The following is a 21,097-nucleotide window of genomic DNA, read 5'->3' on the forward strand; positions in this document are numbered from 1 at the left end:
CCGGAATGAGCGAGAAAAATTGCTGAAGATGGAGATCCTGACTTCGTGTTCAAGGTGAGAGATGAACAGCCCGACACCAGGCAGCAGGATATACACAGCATCCGGGAACGAGGCCTGATGGTGGACATGGGAGCGACATCTCATATCATCACTGACGAGACCAAATGCAAAAGCTTCCAGGAGACGTTCAAACCAGAGAACCACAGCGTCAAGTTGGCAGATGGTACCCGGTGCAGTGGAGTCGCACTCAAAAGAGGAGATGCGGAGTGCTACCTGATTGACAACGGATGACATGGTGGCTAATATCATGACAAAACCTGTAACAAAGTTAAAATTGAAGAAGTGTGACAGTGTTATTTTTGGAATTTGAAATGTAAAATTTCATTTGGTTGTTAAAAAGGCATCAACATGAGAACAAGTGGGGGTGTTAAGAGAAATGGTGGAGGAAATGTTTTGTATTCATAAATGTGTCCTCATTTGATGTGGAAATAATGTTCCTATTGCTTGTTATTATTGACATATTAACTTTTCGCCACAAGATGGCAGGATGGGACTTAATTGTCTAAAGTGCTACTTTTATTACTTCTTCTTGTTTGACTTTGATTACTTTGATTTGTGGGCTTGCCTGTGAAGACAGCAATGAGAGAGGATGTATCCGCATGTCAATGGAAATTAAATCCGCCGAGTTTTGGCTAAAAGACAACGTATTCTCTGTCAATTCTTCTACGAATGCAACGTTGAGCGGCAACCACTGCAACCACCTCAACATATGGCGTATTTTATAGATGGTTTGAATTGCGATTAAGTACGATTAATTAATTTTTAAGTTGTAATTAACTCGATTAAAAAATTTAACTTGGTTAAAATATGTAAACGTTTGACAGCCCTACATTAAATATTTAGTTCTGGATTTAAATATTCAGGTACAAAACTTATTTAAACATGAATATTTAAGTTGCTAAGTAATGTTGTAAATGTGCAAAAAAAAAAAAAGTGACTCAAAAAATTTACACCTCGTTTTGAACACTGTGTAGCGCTAAATGTGAGAAAATGTTGTCGTAATTTTCAGAATGTGCTGCTTTACAAACGGCACCCCATAGTCAGAAAACTCTGAAGACGTGCCAACGTGTTACGCCTGTCTCATGCCTGATTAACTTTCACAGTTAAGACTAAACAGCTACAAAGAAGTCAGTCCTGTTTTTCCCAGTGATTGTTGCAGTTGTAAGACTCGTCTCATGACGTGTACTGTATTTGTAACGGTAAAAGGCCAAGAAAACTGGGAACAATTTGCCAAAAGGTATGACTTTTAATCAGTTTATTTTAATATTTAAAAAAAAGTTAATTCATTTGGTTACACTTAGTTTAATATTCAGCCGTTTATTGCCAGATCCGACACATCCAATATGGCGGTTGTGCAGAAGCATCGCAGCAGCGTGCCAAGTCGCTCAAAGAAGGGTCTATGTGTACAGGACGTTCGCAATCACGTGTTTTATTTCACACAAATAGACACCCACCCAATATATTGATGACGTCACGTCCCGCTAGACGCACTCGACTCTCTGGGAAAAGAACGCCCGTTCGGTGCAGTGGAAAAACAAACTTCAAGGACGGGATTTCTTCCAAATCACAAATAAAATTCAGCTTCTATTTTTCGTAAGGTAAGGCCTGGTAAATGTTCAAAGCTGACGGTTTCTTGTGTTTTTAAGCCGAGTCATCATGAAGTTCCGTGTGTTTACTGAGCGGGTTGGGCTTTGGCCTACAGGTGCACTTCAATTGTTTCCTCGACGTTTTTACAATGTCGGATAGCGACAAAATTACGGTTGTTATTGGTAACATGATTAAAATAGCTACGTGTTTAATTGATTAAAAAGAAGAGAAAATGGTAACTAACGTATTAGGGGTTGTTATACGACAAATATTAGGTTGCAGTTTTATGTTCTAACGATAATTCGTCCTCATTATAGTGCTTTGTAATGCGACGTGTTTCCATTTACATTCAGTCTTACCCGTTGGTGGATGAGTCCGGATAGAGAAACAAGAAAATAAAGGCTGACAAACTTCAGGACCTTTTAAATTGCCAACCAGAAAGTGTCATGGTTATTTTGTGAGACGATCAGATGACACGTCAAGTGTTATCAGTTGACGTCATTATTAGAACAGTATATACTTTAAATAATGAGCATACATTTTGTCAACATTTAGGTCTGACGGTTGTATTAATATTTTTTGGGATGGAAATCCCAAAATAAACTTGTTTATTCTCTGTAACGTCAAGTTTTTTAACTATATGATCTCAGTGAAAAAATAATGTAATCTACAGTTGAATATGAAAGAAACTGATATGAATATTGGTAGAAATGATATATCTATTACAATTGTGCGCATGTACTAATAACATAGTATGTAGGTATGCTGTGGATTAAAAAAAAAAAAAAACGACACACTTGACTAGAACAAAAATGACTGCAATGTTGAAATTAATTTTCCAATTTAAGTATTGATTAGCATAACAATCTTATTTCCCCCCCAGATCACGATATTGTTTTTTGTTGTCGTCATCGCTTTATATACGGAAACATTGGTCTCATGCAGGTAGTTCAGGTTTACAACAGGGCAAAACGCATGGACTTGCAGTTGCACAAGGAAATGATTAAACAGTCTTACCAAAACCTTACAGCTGTGCCGTCATTAAATCAAATGATACTGCACTAAAATAAAATATACAATCAAGAACTAAGACAACCTTACAATAATACTTGTTGTAAGATAAAATATGATGGATAGCTATTTAATCAAAATGGATATACAGAGCTTTCTTCAAATTAAACAAAGCAAATCAGTAGGCTTTTGGTCTCCTGTTGCCAGAACACTGTTACCACAGTTACAAGGTCTCACCATCTGCCACTAGCACAGAAAAGATTTGGAAGAAAAGGGTCTGTCTTTAATTTTTTAATTAATTAATTTTTTAAATGTACAAAACCACACTATCAGGAAATACAGTTGAGGAAGTGACAAAATATACCGTTATTCAACTATACATTGGCCTTAAAATAGGGTTTCGGTTTTCCATTGCAAATCATTATCTGAGAAAGACACTAATCTGCTTGCATGACATGATGTGAACCTTGGACAAATACTCAACCTGTTTTGTATTTATTTATCTATTTTTTGGTAGCTGAAAGAGTGAATATAGTTACAGAGGCAGACCTGAGGCAGTCATTGGTGTTAGCTGTTTATAGTGTACATATAGTGAGTGACAGAGGAGTCTTTCATTTTCCGTTGCTAAAAGTGTTCTGCATGAGCAATTCAAGCTGAGGATCAAGTAAAAGCAGTGCTGTTCCAGGAGCTATCAACATTTTTGGGGTGGTGGGCAGATAGGTAAATGTTTCATTGTTCCATTTGGAAATTCTGGAAATGCAGCTTTTGTGAGAGAAACATCCGACTCACAAGGTCCAGAGTGGAGCAAATAACCTTGGGACATTGCTTGGGACATGTGAAAGCGATTATTCAAATCTAACTCTACACACATAAAGCTAGGTGTCTTGTAAAGACTCAAACTGCGTGTGACCCTTTGCTAAAAATCAGTCCGTGTCTGTTTTGCATTTCTCTTTTCCATGCTGAATGTCATTAGCCTCTTGCAGCACACTGTGACACATGCTTCTCCATTTGTGAAGTATGTGTGAATAGCAAGTTGGTGGTGCTAATCTGCTGAGCTGGGATAGATAATTTGATCACAAGACATCCCTGCACTGTAAAATCTTATTTCTCTCGCGTGTAGAATATGTTGCACACATCATATAAGACTACAACAGGCATGAAACAGGATTATGGATCCGTGAAAACTGCTAATGTGGTGTTGTGGGGAAAGAGTTGCATCAGTTTAGTGGAGAGGAGCCCCGAGGAATTCATTACCTCGTGTGTCTAGAGGGAAAATTACTGCTTGAAGTCCAATGACATCCACAGCATAAAGAACACCATGCTCAGTTTGTTTTGGACATTTATCCATTTTGTTGACGACAAACTTGACCCAGATGCACTGCTGAATTTTAAGTTTTATCTCACTAGAAGCGACAGCAATTTTCACACCTGACTGTACATACTTTTTAGACTGCCATATCGGTGCCCTTTTGGTTTTACAATTTGTTGGTATGAGGTGCAAAATTTAAAATTTTACTTTCAAAATGTGATGTGTAGGCCTGAACGATATTGGAAAAAACTATTGTTGCGATTTTTGGGGGGTTTGCGATATATTGCGATATTATATTGCGATATTAATTTTTTTTTTTTTTTTTTTTTTAAAGAGATTTTCACTAGATGACTTGAATAGCTGTTTGGAAAGACTTTGGATGACTCACCATCACCACAGTGTACAGTGATCCATCGTTTTTTGCGGTTAATGCGGACCAGAACCCGCCCGATAAGTGAAAAACCGCAAAATGGGTCCCCCCATCAATTTTTTTTTTTTTTTTTTTTTTGGTATGTGTTTTTCGTGCTCAATGTATTTATTCAGATTTAGCATTGGAAAGAGATACATATAAGACATGTTTTTTTCTCACTTTTTCCCCCAAAGTGATTAAAAAAAATGTATATAAATAAATGGTTTTTAAACACTTCAAAAGTCATAATTATGATCAGTTTTAAACATAACTGTCCAACCAAATCATTTTTGAACAAGAATAAAGTACTGTAGTAGATAAATGCTTGGCTTTATTAAATGCTTCTGTTTATCTCCCTTAGCTGTGAGTGTTGGAGTGAAATGTAGAAATTTCAAACTCCTCATGATCACTTCTGGCATTTATATGTCTCCAACGTCTCTTCACGCACACACATGCATTCCAGCGCGGCTCCCTTGCAGAAACTGTTTAACAAGTTAAACGATGATTGACAGATGCCCGTGTGAAGTCTTTGGCCAGATCAAAGCCATCGTTAACTTTAATAAGCGAGTGCCAGCAGTGACTGAGAGGAACAAAGGGCTGGGAGAGGGAGTGTGTGAGGCTGTGCAGAGCAGAAAGCAAGGCGTATGTGGATTAAAAAAAAAAAAAAAAAACTATCGCACGTGCTTGCGATGGGACTATCGCGCACCGGACATCGCGATGGCGATGTTTAAACGATATATCGTTCAGGCTTAATGTGTATCCAATTATTTTGAGCCTTGTATTGGAATACGTAATGTGTGCATCAGTCATATTGCTTGTACTGCAAAATAGGAGGCAAATTTAACAAATCAACTCAATTAACTCATCAAAATTCAAGTGTGTCTTCACATCAAAACATTATCTTGTCTTCAAAGATGGCACGTTTTTCCTCCCAAGAGTAGTTGCGAGCATGCATTTACTGAACACTTAACAAGTCTCTGCATAAGAGGCAAACATTCTTACTTGAAGTGTTTGTTGCTCCCAGCTGTACTTGACTTACGAAAAACAACAAAAAAAACCCTAAAATAATGTTCGGTTTTATGAAACACAAATGTTGAAGTTTCTCATTGTACCTATGCGTGCATCAATGTTTTCTACATTTAAAAACAAAGTGCTAACATTTTGAGCGCTAACCTCATTTTACACTATTTGTGCTCTTTAGAGTGTCCAAATCATTATATATGCAAGTCGCTACTTGACCCCGTTTCATATCACATATTTTGTGTTTTCCTTTCAGGCGATTGCTGAGATATGAATCCAGACCAGCCCCCACCATACCCAGGCCCATCGGCTCCAGTCTATCCAGCCCAGGGTCAACCCCCTCAGGGCTACCCACAGCAGGGTTATCCTCCACAGGGATACCCTGTTAACATGCAACAGCCTAATCCAAATTACCCTAACTACCCCCCTGGGCCAATGGGTCCTGGAGGCCCCTATCCAGGGCCTGGACAACCACCTTATCAAGGGTATGGTGGACAACCCCAGTACGGCTGGCAGGGTGGGCCCCAACCTGGTCCCATGTATGGAGAACCTCCTAAAAACACAGGTGGGTCACAGTTCAGACAGTTAAGATTGTTTATAAGCAGCTAAAATGCTATGTTCATATACTGGTAATTGAAACCGTCCATCCATTTTCCATACAGCCTGTCATCATTGCAGGAACTTACTCGTTACGTAACATAATGAAACAACTTTTTACAGTAAATTGTAACGTAAAGACCCTATAGTAATTGTACAAGATTCACCCAAATTCTTTGTGTTAAGTGATCCAAGTGAAAAGCCTCCCCCTGCAGCGCTGTAGCACCTGAGTCTGTCATTTTACAGACATTTCTGCTGCTCCAGCGCCATCTCTGGTGTTCTCTGCTGACAGCTTTGTGCTCACATAGTAGCCTAGGACTCCACATGGCTTTTCTCACTCAGACATGAACACAGTACGTCTCAAAAGAGGTTATTGATTGGCTAACATAGCGCAGGAGGTCAGGGTAAGCCAATCAGAGACAGTCTGACAGAATAGGGCAGGTCTAACTAGTGTGGCTGTACTAAACACAGAGCCACAAACCCAGTTCACGCACATGAACAAAACTCCGACTGAACAAACACAAGCACACGCTGAAATGGCAAGTGCGCATGACACTGAGTGTAGAGGCTTTTCAAGGTGGTAATACAAAAATATTTTAGATGTTTTTTTTTATATTACATACAGTCCCCGGTAGAGGTGTGCAGAATGTCCGATTCTTAAGATTATTCGGGATTCGGCCGTGGAAGATTCGAGAACGATTCACAAACATCCAAATTCCATTTATTGCAATATGTCAAGTAAAGCGGAACTAAAACAGCGTGGTCTTCGGGACGCAGTGAGGAACGGAACGGACAGAAAGTAAACATCAAACTTGTCATTACCCGTTACCCGGGTAATGAAAATGCTCAACTCACGGCTCTGGCTCAACTCATGCCGCAAGATAAAAAAACAATAATACCTGACTGCTGCCGACAGCCGCTACAAACTACGTCCACATAATGCTACGGTAGATATCTTATGTATTTAGAACTAGATGCGAAATGACGGACTCGGCAGCGTTAGAACATGTAAACAGAACTAGATTCGAAATGACAGACTTGCTAGTGTTAGTAAACAGCCGCCATCTTAAAGCAGTAGATATCTCTGAAAGGCTGTAGCGACCCTTCCGAGCGAACCTAATTAACTTTTTATCTAAAACACTCTTAAATCGGCAAAATCTTGACTTGAATCTATCTTTAAAACAGTTTTAAAACTTCCACATGTCGAAAGTAGACAGAAGGGAAATTATGGAATAACGGGAGCAATTTTAACAATTTTAACGGTTGATTCACAACATTCAATTAATTGAATGTAGTTTAAAGCTGCTGATACAGAATGGGGACTTGAGTATTTTATTTACTGTTTTGAACTGTTAACTTGATACTGAAATAGTCGTTTAGTTAAGCTTGAGAGGATTTTTGTAGAATTTTTGTAACTAATGTATGAAACATTAAAAGTGGCTAATAGCGTGGGAGGGGGGGTGCATCAATAATCGATTTATAATCCAATTGTTGCCTCTGAATCGTAATCTAATCGTTAGGTGGCCAAAGATTCCCACCTCTTGTCCCTGGGTTATGACGAACCCGATGTACGTGATTTCGACTTAACGCCAAAGTTTCCAGTCATCTTTTTTTTTTTTTGTAAATAATGTTGACTTTTGTGATGCATTCTTTTATTTTGGTGCAGGAAGCATAGACGGGTAGTACTTCCGCACGCGACTAAGAGCGCATATATACTCACGAAGAAGTACGTATTTGCGCACACGAAGAAGAGCGAATGTACACACGAAGACTGTATTTGCGCACAAGAAGAGAACACAACAGGAAGAGCCATTTGCTCCCACAAAGAAGTCGCGCAGCCGAGTGAGAAAGGGAAAAGAGCTGCAAGCCTGCGCGGATATTTTTGCTAGTGAAGCTTCCACAGAGGCAACACCTGTATATAACACCTTTTGTAATGTTTATTGTGCGTTTTCAATTGTGGTTGAATACTTGGTGTGAGTTGATGTGATTGTTTTTGATGATGTGCGGACGCTAAATGATACATGCTAATCGTTTGTGTGGATTCTTATTGCTGTATCAGCAGCTAGTTATAAACACAAGTTTGAATTGCTGTTATTGAAGATGAAACTGATTTAATTTCATTTTTATTTTAGTTTTATTCTGCAAGTGTTGATGTCATGAGCAGCTGTATAAAGTCAGCAAACCACACTGACGTCTGACATAGTCATTTCGGAGCTTAGCTCGCTGTCTAGCTAGGACGTACTGTATCTCCAACATCTTGGCAAGGACAGTACAAGGACTTAGAATACATGTTTTTAGATAGTTATTTTGAGTTTTAGGGGGTAGTTTGGGGTACTTAAAAGGTTAATTCCGATTTATGCGGAAATTCGGGTTACGTCACCAGCGTAGGAACAGAACTCGTTTGTAACCCGGGGACTACCTGTATTATTGTTTATTAAAGTCAAGTAACTTAAGGAAGTTACTTTCGTCATTGAATAACTAGTAAAGTAAGTGGTTACTTTTTTCAGTGTAGTAATTGTAACAGTACTTTTCAAAGTAGCTTTTGCTTTTAGCAATCAGTCTATTTCAGACGAGAGTTAGGTTACATCCTGGGCAGACAAATAGGCAAATCATTAGCAATCAGAGCCACACCAAAGGAACATTTTGACCTCATAGACCTAACATGCATGTTTTTGAAATGTGGGAATCAACTAGCGAAATCCAGGCAAGCACAGGGAAAGAAAGCAAATTGTCAGAAAATCAAATGTGCTTGATTTTTCCTGTGATTGAGAGGAAAACTCAAACTGTGTCCAAGATGATCTAATGTATCTAAAGATACGTTTAGGGCCCATGGCTGATTAGAACTATTACATAACCAGTAAAGCACTCAAAGAAACGGATCATATCAGTGGTCAAATTTTGTCAAAATGAACTACATACTCGCCAGAAGCTGTTTGTTCTCCCTCCACATGAATGATTTATGCAAAAACACGAGTGAAGAGGCATCTTGTTTGTATTCCACATTGTTGGTAAGATCTGGTGGTAACCTAAACAAACACTCACAAAAGATATAACTCGTGATTGCCCAGAGCAGTGCTGGTGTCACTTGTGAAATGTTTGCCTTTACCATGGAGATATCCCTCCTTTAAATAGCTTAATTAGAGGGAAGTCATAATAGATTAATGCCTAGTTAACTCACAGCTAGAGACTTGATGTTTAATTTCTTCAAATTCTCTCTGATTTAATCAACCTTTCATTGAATAATAACTTTTCACTCTTGTTCACACAGTATATATGGTGGAGAACAGAAGGGACAACTCTTCAGACACGTGCCTGACAGCCTGCTGGACAGCCCTATGTTGCTGCTGTCTCTGGGACATGCTCACATAATATTCCTCAACATCTTGATGACACACCTGGCTCTCCTATTTCTGTGTGCCTCTAAACATTAGCATCTCTTCCCCCTTGTTGGCCTTAAATCTTGTTCCCCTCTTAGTGTTGCCTTCATTTCTTTCAACACTGTGCCTATAATACACACTTTGTTCCTGAATGGCTGCTCTCCCACTTAACGTCAATGTGAAGTCCTCAGCACTGACTGACTGAGCGACCTGCCGCCATAAGGGGCAACTTTGTTGCAGCTTGAAAATCAGATTGATGAGCTACCCCGAGCATACTTCTACAGGGGGGAAAAAATGCTTTAAGTAGTTTGTTGAATGGTTTGCGTGAAAACGACATGTCTGAGGAATCTGCCTAACTCAGACCTTTGGAAACACTACATACAGTACAACATGCATGCCACACTAGTAGTGATGCCACTTTTTGTACAAAAGTTAAAAGAAAATCACAAAGTGGCAGCAGTAGCTTTCCTTCGTCTTAACCAAAACCTCACTAATACATGTACTTTTAGTTGCATTAGAAGCACAGATCATTACAGAAGTACTCTGATCTACCTGTTTGAGTTTTAGTTATGGCATACAGATTGAATATAGCCATGGATGCACATTGTTTTATACAGACAACTTTTTAAGTTAATTTTAAAGGTTTCTGCTAGAAGGCTTTTAAAAGTAAAAGCACTGTCTTAACTGGTAGGATCGTTTCAGTGTCAAAAAACCTTCATCGCTGGGTTTTGCCGTCACCACATGGATAGGATCGTTATATTGTCAATTTCCCCTCATCGCTGGGTTTTGCCGTCACCACACAACAAAACTGAAGAAATTCACAAAGACTATAATACAGAGTGGCACAGTAATACATATATTGCGCTCAGGCTCGTCTTGAGGGTCTCAAGCACTTTGTGATAATTACCTCTGTATGTTCCCTCTCCCCAGCTGCTCGTCTAGCAAACTGTGAGCCACCTTTTTGCTTCTCAATATTGCTTTATCTCATGATCTTTTAATTTGCATCAGTTGCCCCTGACAACTGAGCTTTAAGATAGTCTACCAATGAGCAGAAGGGTGTTCTATAAGCAGCTGACAGTTGTTTTTCTTTTGAATTGCACATTTCTCATGTGAAATCAAATACTTTTTGAGAATGATATTGATTTGTTACATTACTTTTACCAGATACTAAATGGTTCTTTTCAAAATGTGATCAATGTACTTTTGTTGTTGTTGAATATGCTACATTTAAAATAAGAAACCATTCTGTGATCAATAAAACAAACGACCCATTAAATGCCTGTTTGCTTAAAATCTTAGATTAAAATTTATTTCCATCAAGTTAAAACATTTGGTTTTATTGAGTGAGTGGTCTTTTGGGTATTCAAAAGTGTGCATGTAGTGGAAATTTGCCAGACACATTCCACCTACCTTACTGAACAGAAGCACAACTGTTCATGCACGATAGTATCTGGAGGGGCCAGTCGTGAGTCTGTGGTTGAAGAGGGTCACAGTCCTTCCTACTCAAGTCATTTTAGGTTTTCGCTAGGACATCGATTTCAATCAACACACAAAACCAGAATTTCTTGCAACTCATCACAAATGAAATTGATTAAACATGATAAAAAGGAAAATATGCAGGTTTTTCAACAATGAAATTAGTACTTATAGTTAGATGAAAGACAAAGTTCTGTTGAACTTTATTACATTTAGTTATGTTTTTATTGTGTTTCAATATTGTATATAGTTGATGGCAAATTGTCCAAATAACCATTAAAATATTACGACGGCAGCGTTTCTTTGTTAGCCAGTCTATGGGCGATTTGCACCTAAGGCAGATTACCTAATAGGACCCCAGGAAGAATAGTCTCTACTGTGGTAGAGACTAATGGGATCCTGAAATAAAGAAATAAATAGGCAAAAATTTCCTTCCAAAACCTTAATGGAACAAAAATATGGGCATAAATTGATTTCCAACAAACAAAACAAAGCACACTTATCAATTGAAGTGTAAGGTACCATTTTTTCTTTATAATGAAACTTGCTTTTGGAAAGTAAGTCAACTCAGCTGAAATTAACAAGAAAGCGGGACAGCATGAATATTTACTGTGTACTGGAAAAAAAATAGATGAAAGTGAATTAGACATTGTTGGGTTGAAATAAACAATCATGTTTTATTCATAATTTCCCAGAAGAGTCTCGTTTTAGTGAACGTGTTATCCTTTGATAATACTGATTTGGTACAATTTGACATCCATCACGAGTCTCTTCACAGTGAGGAGGATCCATGACTGCTACTGCTGTTGGGATCTAGGTCAGAAATCTGACTGTTTCAAATAACAAAGAAAAAAATAACATCAAAACTGCAGACTTATGCTGTAGATATGCAATATTAGAGTGCCACAAAAGTCTAGAGTAGTAATACCAGCCAAAGATTTTGCACATTACAAGCCACTTCCTGTTAGAAATATAAAACTCGATATTCTCAACAATATTCTACTGTGCTGCATAAAGGTAGGTCTATACACTGTACATCGAAATATAGCTTGAAAAATCATTTTCACAGTTTTAAAGACTTTTATTTAGAGTATAAACCATTTTAAACACTTTATTACATAAATTATTCTTTTAGAGAGTGACTATTATTTGCTCTGGTAGCAATCTAAAATAATACAAAACGATGAACATTTAATACATAATTTACAAAAGAAAATGAACTCATACATTGAAATTCATTTTGAATTAAGCTGACTGACTCATTCATGATTGTCATATAGTACTAAGAATAAATAAATTAAAAAATGTGTAAAATAAAATAAATACAAACTTAGCATTTTTTCTGACTCTGCGAGTGGTGGGTTCTGTACAGAAGTGCCTCGGTGAACGTCTCACAATCCTACTGCGACTGAAACGTACAAAACTACAGCATCTACGGAATACGCAACATCCTGAAATTTAGTGTAGTTGGACACATATGTAGTAACATGTTTCTTCTCCTGATTTATGATCAACAATGCCGCGTACTGCCACTGTCCACAAATGTAACCATTTTTACTCAGTTTACTTTTTATATTGTACTTTCAGGTCCATTCAAAGCAGTTTATGGAGGCCTTCTGCTTATGTGTTGCTTGCTCGGATGTGCACTGCATCAGCAGTGATGGACAATGGGAGGCCTGAGACAAGGTGACGACTTGTACTTAGTGCTAGACAAACTTGAAACATTGCCTTGTATGTCTCTGGTGTCCTCCTTTGATGTGTTGTTGTCGTGGCAACACATCGGAGAGCTCTTCACTCTCGTCCTTTTGCTTTCAGCGTCTATTAGAGACAGAGAGGAGCTTCACTGAATGTTCCTGGGCGCTTTCAGTGTGACCCAAAAAATATGGGTGAAAATACCAATCAGCTTTTTTAAAAAGGGGAATCTTCTTATTAATTAAGTAGTGCCTTCTCGCTTAGTGTTTTTTTCCTTGAAAGAAACATTAATCATTATTATTTTTTGCCTATGGCAGTAAAATTGATAATAGTTGTCTGTCACTCTTTTCAAAAGTCCCTGCAGCGTTCCATGAGTAACCCCGTTTGATGATGAAATCTCCAGAGAAAAGGGTTGAGGAGGCTGGGAAGGGAAAAAGGGGTTAGGGCGAGTAGGACAGATGCATTATGGGCTGTTACCTCTTGCCCATCTCATTCTGTCTAAGGAACTGGATATTGTAGCTGCTGTCAGCCAGTTCTGGATACTGCTCCACAGGTAGTACATAGTAGCCATCATAGCCTTGTACTCTGCCTGCTGTTAGAAGTTGCTGTCGCTCTCCCTCAGTCCAGAGACGACTGCCTCCTTTTCCATCTCTGGCCCTCTGCTGTTCCTTGGACCAGGCCCCAGCTAATGCCCTCTGCCGAGCCAACTCCAACAGTCTTACTTTCTCTTCGTCCACCACGTCGGCAGAGAGCCCGTAGCGGATACTCAGCACGAAGGACGGCACTGCAAACTCGACCGTTACCCCTCTCCTGGAGCGACCGCTGACTGTCACGTTGATGCCGCTCTCCAGTGACTTGCGACCATTTGTAAGCCCCAAGGCCAACAGGTCGCTGTCAGCCGAGCCAATTTTCACAAAGTAGTGGCAGTCCTTCCCGTCCTGTGTGTAGTGGGTGCCTTCAAGGTACTGGGCGCCATTCAACACAAGAGCCACTTTGCGGCTGTCGTCGCTGGCCAAAGATGACACGCCAGCTACAACTCTACCCTCTTTGAGGGCCAGCATCACTCCACGGCCTATGATGGGTGTACTGGTGCCAAACCAGTGGCCCGGTTTGTCTTTACGTCTGCGCCGTTCCTTGTTGAGAAGACGGCCCTCTAAAGCCATAAACGCCTGGTTGTGACGCTCTGCTGCCTGCTGCACGCCAGTGATGAGCTACACAATATGACACAAAAATTGACAAGGATTGTGATGTTGAATTGATGAAAAGCAACATCTTGATCATAGCCCAGACGGATAAAATTCAGTACCTGTCCATTTTCACAGTGCTGGGTAGCCTGCAGCTCGTAAGGTGGCTCCACAAAGTAGAGCGAGTGTCGAGGGAATCCCGGGATTATGTTACTAAGCTGGAAACCAAACATCACCAGCCAGCTCTTTACATCTACAACAATGGATAAAATATACATTACATCTCAGAAGAGCAAATTTACACAGGATAGCCAATGATGTGATTTGTTTGGAATAGAATTTAAATACTGTAGATGATGTTTTATTTTGTAAGTTAAGCTTGTACAGGATGCCAATTTTGCTGCATAATGTTCCAAACAGGGAATTTTGATTGTTTCTTACCTGTGACATAATTTTTCACATCTAGCATGTCACTGAGGGGATTGTTGTTCTTAAACATGTACAGATTAAATGGCGAGGGATCTTTTCCAATCTTTGGCCAGATGCTGTAGTCGGGTGAGGTCCAACGCCCAGCCAAGACATCATAGTCACGCTGGGTGAAGTGGACTAGTTTGGTCAGGGCATCATAGAGACCGCCATGAAATCCGACCACAAGTTGAAATTCCGGGTTAGAGTCCAGATAAACCTCTCCATAAGCTGTGTACTGCACCTGAGTGAAGACGGCAAACGGTTTATTTGGCATAAGGACAATATACAAATAGTTTATAATTAGGGTTGTTCCGATCATGTTTTTTTGCTCTCGATCCGATCCCGATCGTTTTAGTTTGAGTATCTGCCGATCCCGATATTTCCCGATCCGATTGCTTTTTTTTTTTGCTCCCGATTCAATTCCAATCATTCCCGATAAATTTTCCCGATCATATACATTTTGGCAATGCATTAAGAAAAAAATGAATAAAACTCGAACGAATATATACATTCAACATACAGTACATAAGTACTGTATTTGTTTATTGTGACACTAAATCCTCAAGATGGCATTTACATTATTAACATTCTTTCTGTGAGAGGGATCCACGGATAGAAAGACTTGTAATTCTTAAAGGATAAATGTGACTTTGTATATTGTGACTAAATATTGCCATCTAGTGTATTTGTTGAGCTTTCAGTAAATGATACTGTAGCCATTTAACTGTTCTGCCCAAATGCATGATGGGAAGTGCAACCATGACTGTGCGTAGTGGCACCATTTTATGTATCTTCTCTGCGTTGGGAAATAACATAGGGTGTTAAGAAAAAGATCAACTATTGCCTTTCTTCCCCCCATTGCTTCCCACGATATTTCTAATTGTTGAGGCATTGTAGAGCTTTAGCCAATTAAAAATAGGCTCCAAAGGCTGCCAAAATTCTCTCTATTCATTTTATGTTGCCATTTAGCTCTATATATAGGTAAAACGGCACCAAAATAGATTGAACGCGACAATGCGTGAGTGGGTCGTGCAGCGCATGCGTTAATTGCGTTAAATATTTTAACATTATTACCGCGGTTAATGCGATAAATTTGATAGCCCTACTTGAAGCCAAAACTAAAGACTCTGGATGAGTGTAAGACATTTTGTCGTTTAACGTCTGTAACGTTAAATACAATTAGAAAACGATTTAATTAAAAAAAAAATATATATATATATATTTTAAAAAAGCATGTTGGATATTTTTTTGCCGATTCCGATACTTTGAAAATGACGTGATCGGATGCCGATCGATCGGGACATCTTTAGTTATAATAGTGGTTCTCCAACATTTTACCACAGGTATCGCCTCAAAAAACACTTGGATCTCTTGAGTACCACCATGAGGGCCAACATTAACTCATTGGTTGCCACTGACAGTGCTAGGCGTCCAATCCGTTTTGACTGGGAGAGACTGGCAGTGAATGGTCGCCGCTACTCCTCCCAGTCAAAATTCATTGCCATTACACTCAGTTAAAATGAATTCGATGTCTATCGCCACAAATGGCTTTGGTAGGCCATCATTGTTAGAAGAAAATGCAAAGGTTTTAGTTATTATAATGTCCCCGTTTGAAAATTAACACAGCAACAAGATTTTAGGAAAAAAGTAACATACTTAAGGATTTAGTTACACCTAGATGTTATAGATAAATATTTGGTAAAAAAAAAAAATCAAAAACAAAATGTGACTCTCTTGTAGTTTAAGTTGAATACAAATGAATTATAATTGCACTGTAGTGGATTAAAAAAAGGTTGAACAATTAATTTTCTTACCACTAGAGAGAGCCCTTGTACCATAGGAGGTAATTGTACCAGAATGTAAGAACCACTGGGCCAGAAAATACTACTTTTATAAACCTTGTATTGGCATTACCTGTTTGATCATCTGTCCATTGCTGCTAAAAACAGCCAGTGGCGTGCCAGTATTATCAGATGCAATATAATATTCCTCCCCACTGCTTACCTCCATGGCAAATACATGGCCCTGAACAAACACACAGCATCAGTAAAAGTTCAACAACTGTATAATCAGAATATTGCTAAAGAAACTTTTGTACACATGCACAGTTACCTGGAGGTCATAGTAGAGTGAGGAGATTTCTGAACTCGAATGGTTGAAAATGTGTGTCACCCTTGTTGGGTGGTTAAGGTCTGCATAGAAGAACTGCAGGTGCTGTCCAATGCTATTCCTAGTTGAGACTCTGCGACCCAAGCCATCGTAGTGATAAACAACACTCCAGCCACCAGGGCCACGATTGTAGGCCCTTAGCAGCTGACCCTTAGAATTGTAGTCGAACATGTCAGAACCCCGCTGGCTGAGGTAACCGTCCTCATCTAGGCGATATTGGACATCTCCTAGCCGTGTGATTCGATCACGGAGGTCATAGCGCAGCGGCATGATCCGAGCGCTGTTCCCGGGGTTCAGCAGATGAAGATTACCATTCAGGTCATAGCTGTAACGCCATGTTGACCAGTCGTTCACCTGAATAAAAAAAAGATAACACACGATGAAAAGGTTAGAGTCTAATGTCAGTGACTGCTGGTCAGATAACAGTGCCTGACAATAAAAGACCATAAATCTACATATCAACTTTTCCACATGGATTATTCACCTTGACGCCAGTGAGCTGTCCATCTCCATCGTAATCATAGCGATACTGAGTGGTGTTGGCGTAGGGCCCGATTTTCAGTTCCCTTTTGACCACCCTTCCCATGCTGTCATACTGCACCGTCATCCAGTACATAAGGGAACGGAAGATCTCATACTGGACCTCCTTGATGCGCCCGTGGGTGTCAAAATGCTTACTCAGCGTCATAACAGCTGTGGTGATAATCTGATTAATGTCGTAGTAAATGACCCCAAATTTTCCAAAGTGCTCCACCTAGGACAGAAAGGTCCATAGAGTATATAAGCTTTGTTCAAGCCAAGGAACATGTTTGGAATTAAAATGTAATCATAAATTGCTCATAGTAATACTGAAAGACAAGAGTACCTTGCCAGAGATTTCATCATATCTGTAGAGGTCCACAGGTAGAGGTGTTTCACTGATGACTGGCTTCATGCTTGCAATTCGGAAGCTGTTGTCATGGTAGGTATAGTCGAATCTTGCATTGACCATCCCTTCCTCACTGAAGCGATAAATTTGCTTATCGATGAGCGGGCCCATTTTCCGATAGCGGATGGTACATGAGAAGCCGCCGCTTTGTAAATTGACCATCTTCAGCACGCCCGCGGTTTCATCGTAGCCGAACGTGACGGCGGTGCTGTCATATATAATCTCGGACAACTTGGCCAGTTTGCCGTATTTGTAGAGGACGCGGCGCCCGGTGCCCAGGTAATGCGTTGCCTGAGGCCTGCCGTCTTCACTGAAGTCGTGAATGATGGAGGCGTTGCTCTCTGGTGGGTTGTAAGTGTTGCGGATGTATCCGATGGAGACATGCGTGAACATTGTGTGGCGGGCGACGCTCGGCATGGTGACAGCCGTGACCCGATTTGAAGTATCAAACTCGAAGATGTATTGCTTTTGGCTCTGCAGCAATAGAACCATGGACTGGACAAAGAAAAGTTACAAATTTTGAATCTGTGAATCAGTCTGTTCCCATTAGTAATAAATGTGATGACTGCACTTACTTTATCAAGGTAACTGTAACTCCAAATCTTTCCATCCACAAAAGAGCGCGATAGGATGCGTCCATGGGGATCAAACTCAGTCCTCTCGCTCATGCTTCCCCTCTGCAGGCCAACAAGCTGACCAGTTGCGGAATAAGAAACATTGACAACTGCCAGGCTGCTGCTAGGCAACCACATAGCTGGCCGGCCCTGAGCATCATACATGATGCGTAGCGTGAACTTGCGGTGATCATCATAAATCTTCTCTGTACGCGTGTTACGGTCAAAGTCAATGGAGAGGAGATTGCGACCATGTGCCTTGAGAGAAATATACATTTACAAAAATTACTACGATATTTGCATTTATCACTGATAAACGTAGACATGATAAACTCACCCTTAGCTTCCTGCCAAACACGGTAATTTTTCCTTTTGTCTGTTCCTTACGCAGACGCCATTCAATGGAGTTTAGACCATTGTCTGTAGGAAGCGTTATATTCCTGCGACCAATAGTAGGGCTGACATACCCTGCCAGGATGTGGGGCTCCGTGTGAAAACTTATGCCCATTCCGTTGGCATACATCACTCTCAGGGTTCCGTTGTTACACATTTGGTAGTTGTTTCTTACCTGGTCTTTAGAGGGATAATAAGGTACAAATGTCAAGACTGAGTGCAAGATAATATAACAATTAAATCAAATGAACATGACACAGCAAGAAATGTAGCACTGAATATTCACTATAAGAAACAGCTAAACAATAATAAATTTCAATGTGTTTGACGATGTCATGATTTTGTAACAACAGACACGGATTTAAAGGGAACCTGGGACTTAAAGACTTGTAGGCTCCAATAAGCCACAATTGTTATCTGTTGCTAAAATATGTTATTAGAAACACATAAAATATTGCCATTGATTTAAAAATCTATAATATTTAGTACGTTATGACCTACGGAGGGCGCCATATTTTATGGACGCTTGTGGTGATGACGTAGCTTGTCACTGTCACTCGACGTTTACTGCAATTCTTTTTATGTGGTGAGACGTCCAACACATGCGCTCATCGGTTTAAAGCAGTGAGTGCTTACTAAACGTTTTTATTGAGTCTTTTATTACCTGTTCTTTGCCTCAAAATACTTTTTACATGCTTTTCCCTCTCATATTTTTCTTGTCGTAGCTTTAAAGTAGATTGTTGAACTGTTGACCACATTAGTCACGTAGCATACTTAAACTACCCTTATTTGATATTGCTATGTTTAAGTATTTTCTTAAGGCATCTTTAGTATGGTCTGTCTGTATGCATCTATACAAAACAAGCTGAAAGTGCACGGTAGTACTTTGGGTGTCAAATTTGCCTCTTGTAGGCGATTTGCCGGTGTAGCACATTTTGGCAGAACACCGTTTTTTTTTCCTACTCTCGTCACGTCTCACCCCGTCTTTCCTGTTCATTTTGCTTTTGCTGTTCTTGTTTTGTGAAATATCAACAGTGCTGACATGCTCATTAATGTTCCTCTCGGGTTCAAATTGAAAGAGTTGAACAGATGACATGTTTATGTGGCAAGAGTCATACTCCGGAAGCCTGGCAGCGTAACCATGTGACGTCACTGCCCTGCGACGTCAACAACAATTGTGACCTATTACTTAAAATAATTTTACAAATTGTATAAAAACAATAACACCAAGAGGGGTTTCAATATCACATTATTTTAACTCATAATAACGTTTATTTTTTTTAAGAACTACACGTTTTTCTATCCGTGGATCCCTTTAATACAATGGATATACTAAGTTAATTAATGTTATGTATTTGTTTGTTTTTCGTGTAAATGCCAAAAGCTATGTCCAAATCCTTGCCTGTTAATTTTCTGCTTTTACTGGGTGACATTATTCATTGCTTAAGCAGAATCTAGTTAATAAAACAAACTGAAGTCTTAATGATCAATTGACCCACTACTACTGTATGCACATAGACATTAAATATCTTTCTTTAGTCACATCCTCCATCCACAAGCTCATACATCCCACTTTTGTTTGATAACATCTGCTACATATTTATACAGTAGCTAACCTGACTGAATCCTCTTTCGACAAGCTCTACAGTATTCCGAATAAAAACTGACATCTCTGTACATCCCTCTATAGTCCTTATCTCCACAGTGTAATGAATCACTGGCAAACACAAGAATGGAATCAGATAAGCCCAGGTCTAATGTTGAGCTTAAATTTTCTCTCCCTGGACTGACAAAACACATCTTAATCACGGTGAAGTGACTGAAGGGGAGATAAAATTGTTTTGGGCTAAGAAATATCCAGCGGATACAAAAGGGGAAGCATGGTTCTTTTTTCATTTATAAAAGGTGAGAGGGATCAGCTGGTGCCTCCCTTTGAAACCCCACCATAAATGACAGTAATCCATAAGACCAATTTGTAATAAAGCTCCAGGCACATTTTAACAATGCCTCAAACAGACAAGTGAATGTTTTTTTTCCCACTGACTTGGCAGCAACAGCCCTTAGATAAATCTTTTCTGCACCGTCTGCCTGAACAAGCTCGTAATAAAACAGAAGCAACCGAGATGGAGGAGGGGTGAAAGAGAGAAATGAGACCTTGAGGGCTAAGGAGAATTCGCTGCGCACGAGTTAATGAAGAGAACGAGAAAGAGCAGAAGAATGGGAGATGGTTAAGTGAGTACGTCACCAGAGAGCTGCACTGAAAAGCCACACAGGGTAGTGGAAACCTTAAATTACTTACACCTCTCTGAACATCTCTACGCGCTTCCTCCCACAACACAGGTGAATCACAGCACAGTGTATATCACAATCATATTCTGCCTAAGGCACACAGCCTTATGGCACACCGTTTGCTGGCACAACATTCGCACTGGTCAGAGGGGGAAGTGACAATTCCACTTCATGTTCTTTAGCCCTAACCAGACTAAATAAGCTCAGGGACAATGGGAACTGACTGCGAGCTTTATTTGTACCTTTTTGTGCGTGTCTGCTGACAAAGCTTGGCTTGGGGGATGAAGACAATCAACTGAATTCAAGTTAATGAATTTGGCGCCGTGATACCAGAATATACAGGATGATCCCAGCTGAATATTTAAAACAATTTATTCAATATTTTAAAATTTAAACTCATGAGTTCCAAGTATGAGCCGTCTTCCGGTTTCAAGGTATACCGTTTATGAAAACGTCAAGGTTTCAAAACTGCAAAAAATTTCCGTCACATTGTCCCTAAGGCAGTGCTTCTCAA

The 21,097-nt window shown here is 39.7% G+C and overlaps 2 protein-coding genes across 24 annotated transcripts in view; one reads left to right on the forward strand and one right to left on the reverse strand.

The window, feature by feature from the left end:
• The first annotated feature begins 1,490 nt into the window (after nucleotides 1-1,490).
• On the forward strand, nucleotides 1,491-12,522 carry zgc:165573 (cysteine-rich and transmembrane domain-containing protein 1). 2 transcript variants are annotated; one of them, XM_057849569.1, is made up of 3 exons: nucleotides 1,491-1,658; nucleotides 5,653-5,961; nucleotides 12,434-12,522. In XM_057849569.1, exons 2-3 carry the CDS (start codon nucleotides 5,667-5,669, stop codon nucleotides 12,505-12,507), a joined length of 369 nt encoding a protein of 122 aa, XP_057705552.1. In that variant the 5' UTR covers nucleotides 1,491-1,658; nucleotides 5,653-5,666; the 3' UTR covers nucleotides 12,508-12,522. The 2 variants fall into 2 exon arrangements, with proteins under 2 accessions (XP_057705552.1, XP_057705551.1); XM_057849568.1 differs by lacking the exon at nucleotides 12,434-12,522 and adding an exon at nucleotides 9,262-10,663.
• Nucleotides 11,350-21,097, reverse strand: part of tenm2a (teneurin transmembrane protein 2a) — a 342,932-nt gene continuing 333,184 nt past the window's right edge. For 8 of the 22 annotated variants that reach the window (XM_057849548.1, XM_057849549.1, XM_057849546.1 and 5 more), the window contains 10 exons: nucleotides 18,239-18,474; nucleotides 17,863-18,159; nucleotides 17,225-17,782; nucleotides 16,844-17,113; nucleotides 16,303-16,713; nucleotides 16,105-16,215; nucleotides 14,164-14,431; nucleotides 13,845-13,975; nucleotides 13,016-13,749; nucleotides 11,350-12,664 (listed from right to left, as the gene is read on the reverse strand). In XM_057849548.1, coding sequence (XP_057705531.1) covers nucleotides 12,658-12,664; nucleotides 13,016-13,749; nucleotides 13,845-13,975; nucleotides 14,164-14,431; nucleotides 16,105-16,215; nucleotides 16,303-16,713; nucleotides 16,844-17,113; nucleotides 17,225-17,782; nucleotides 17,863-18,159; nucleotides 18,239-18,474 — 3,023 coding nt within the window. In that variant the 3' untranslated portion in view covers nucleotides 11,350-12,657. Of the gene's footprint in view, nucleotides 12,665-12,761; nucleotides 13,750-13,844; nucleotides 13,976-14,163; nucleotides 14,432-16,104; nucleotides 16,216-16,302; nucleotides 16,714-16,843; nucleotides 17,114-17,224; nucleotides 17,783-17,862; nucleotides 18,160-18,238; nucleotides 18,475-21,097 lie in introns of those variants that run through there. The other 14 variants (XM_057849559.1, XM_057849558.1, XM_057849567.1 and 11 more) reach the window with 3 other exon arrangements.

Source organism: Corythoichthys intestinalis, chromosome 11, assembly GCF_030265065.1.
Source record: "Corythoichthys intestinalis isolate RoL2023-P3 chromosome 11, ASM3026506v1, whole genome shotgun sequence".
Taxonomy (NCBI): domain Eukaryota; kingdom Metazoa; phylum Chordata; class Actinopteri; order Syngnathiformes; family Syngnathidae; genus Corythoichthys; species Corythoichthys intestinalis.

Excerpts from the sequence above, each read along its gene's own strand:
- zgc:165573 (XM_057849568.1), top strand. The coding sequence starts at position 5,667 with ATGAATCCAGACCAGCCCCCACCATACCCAGGCCCATCGGCTCCAGTC. Across the intron at positions 5,962-9,261 it reads AGAACCTCCTAAAAACACAG|TATATATGGTGGAGAACAGA; the intron begins GTGGGTCACAGT and ends TTGTTCACACAG.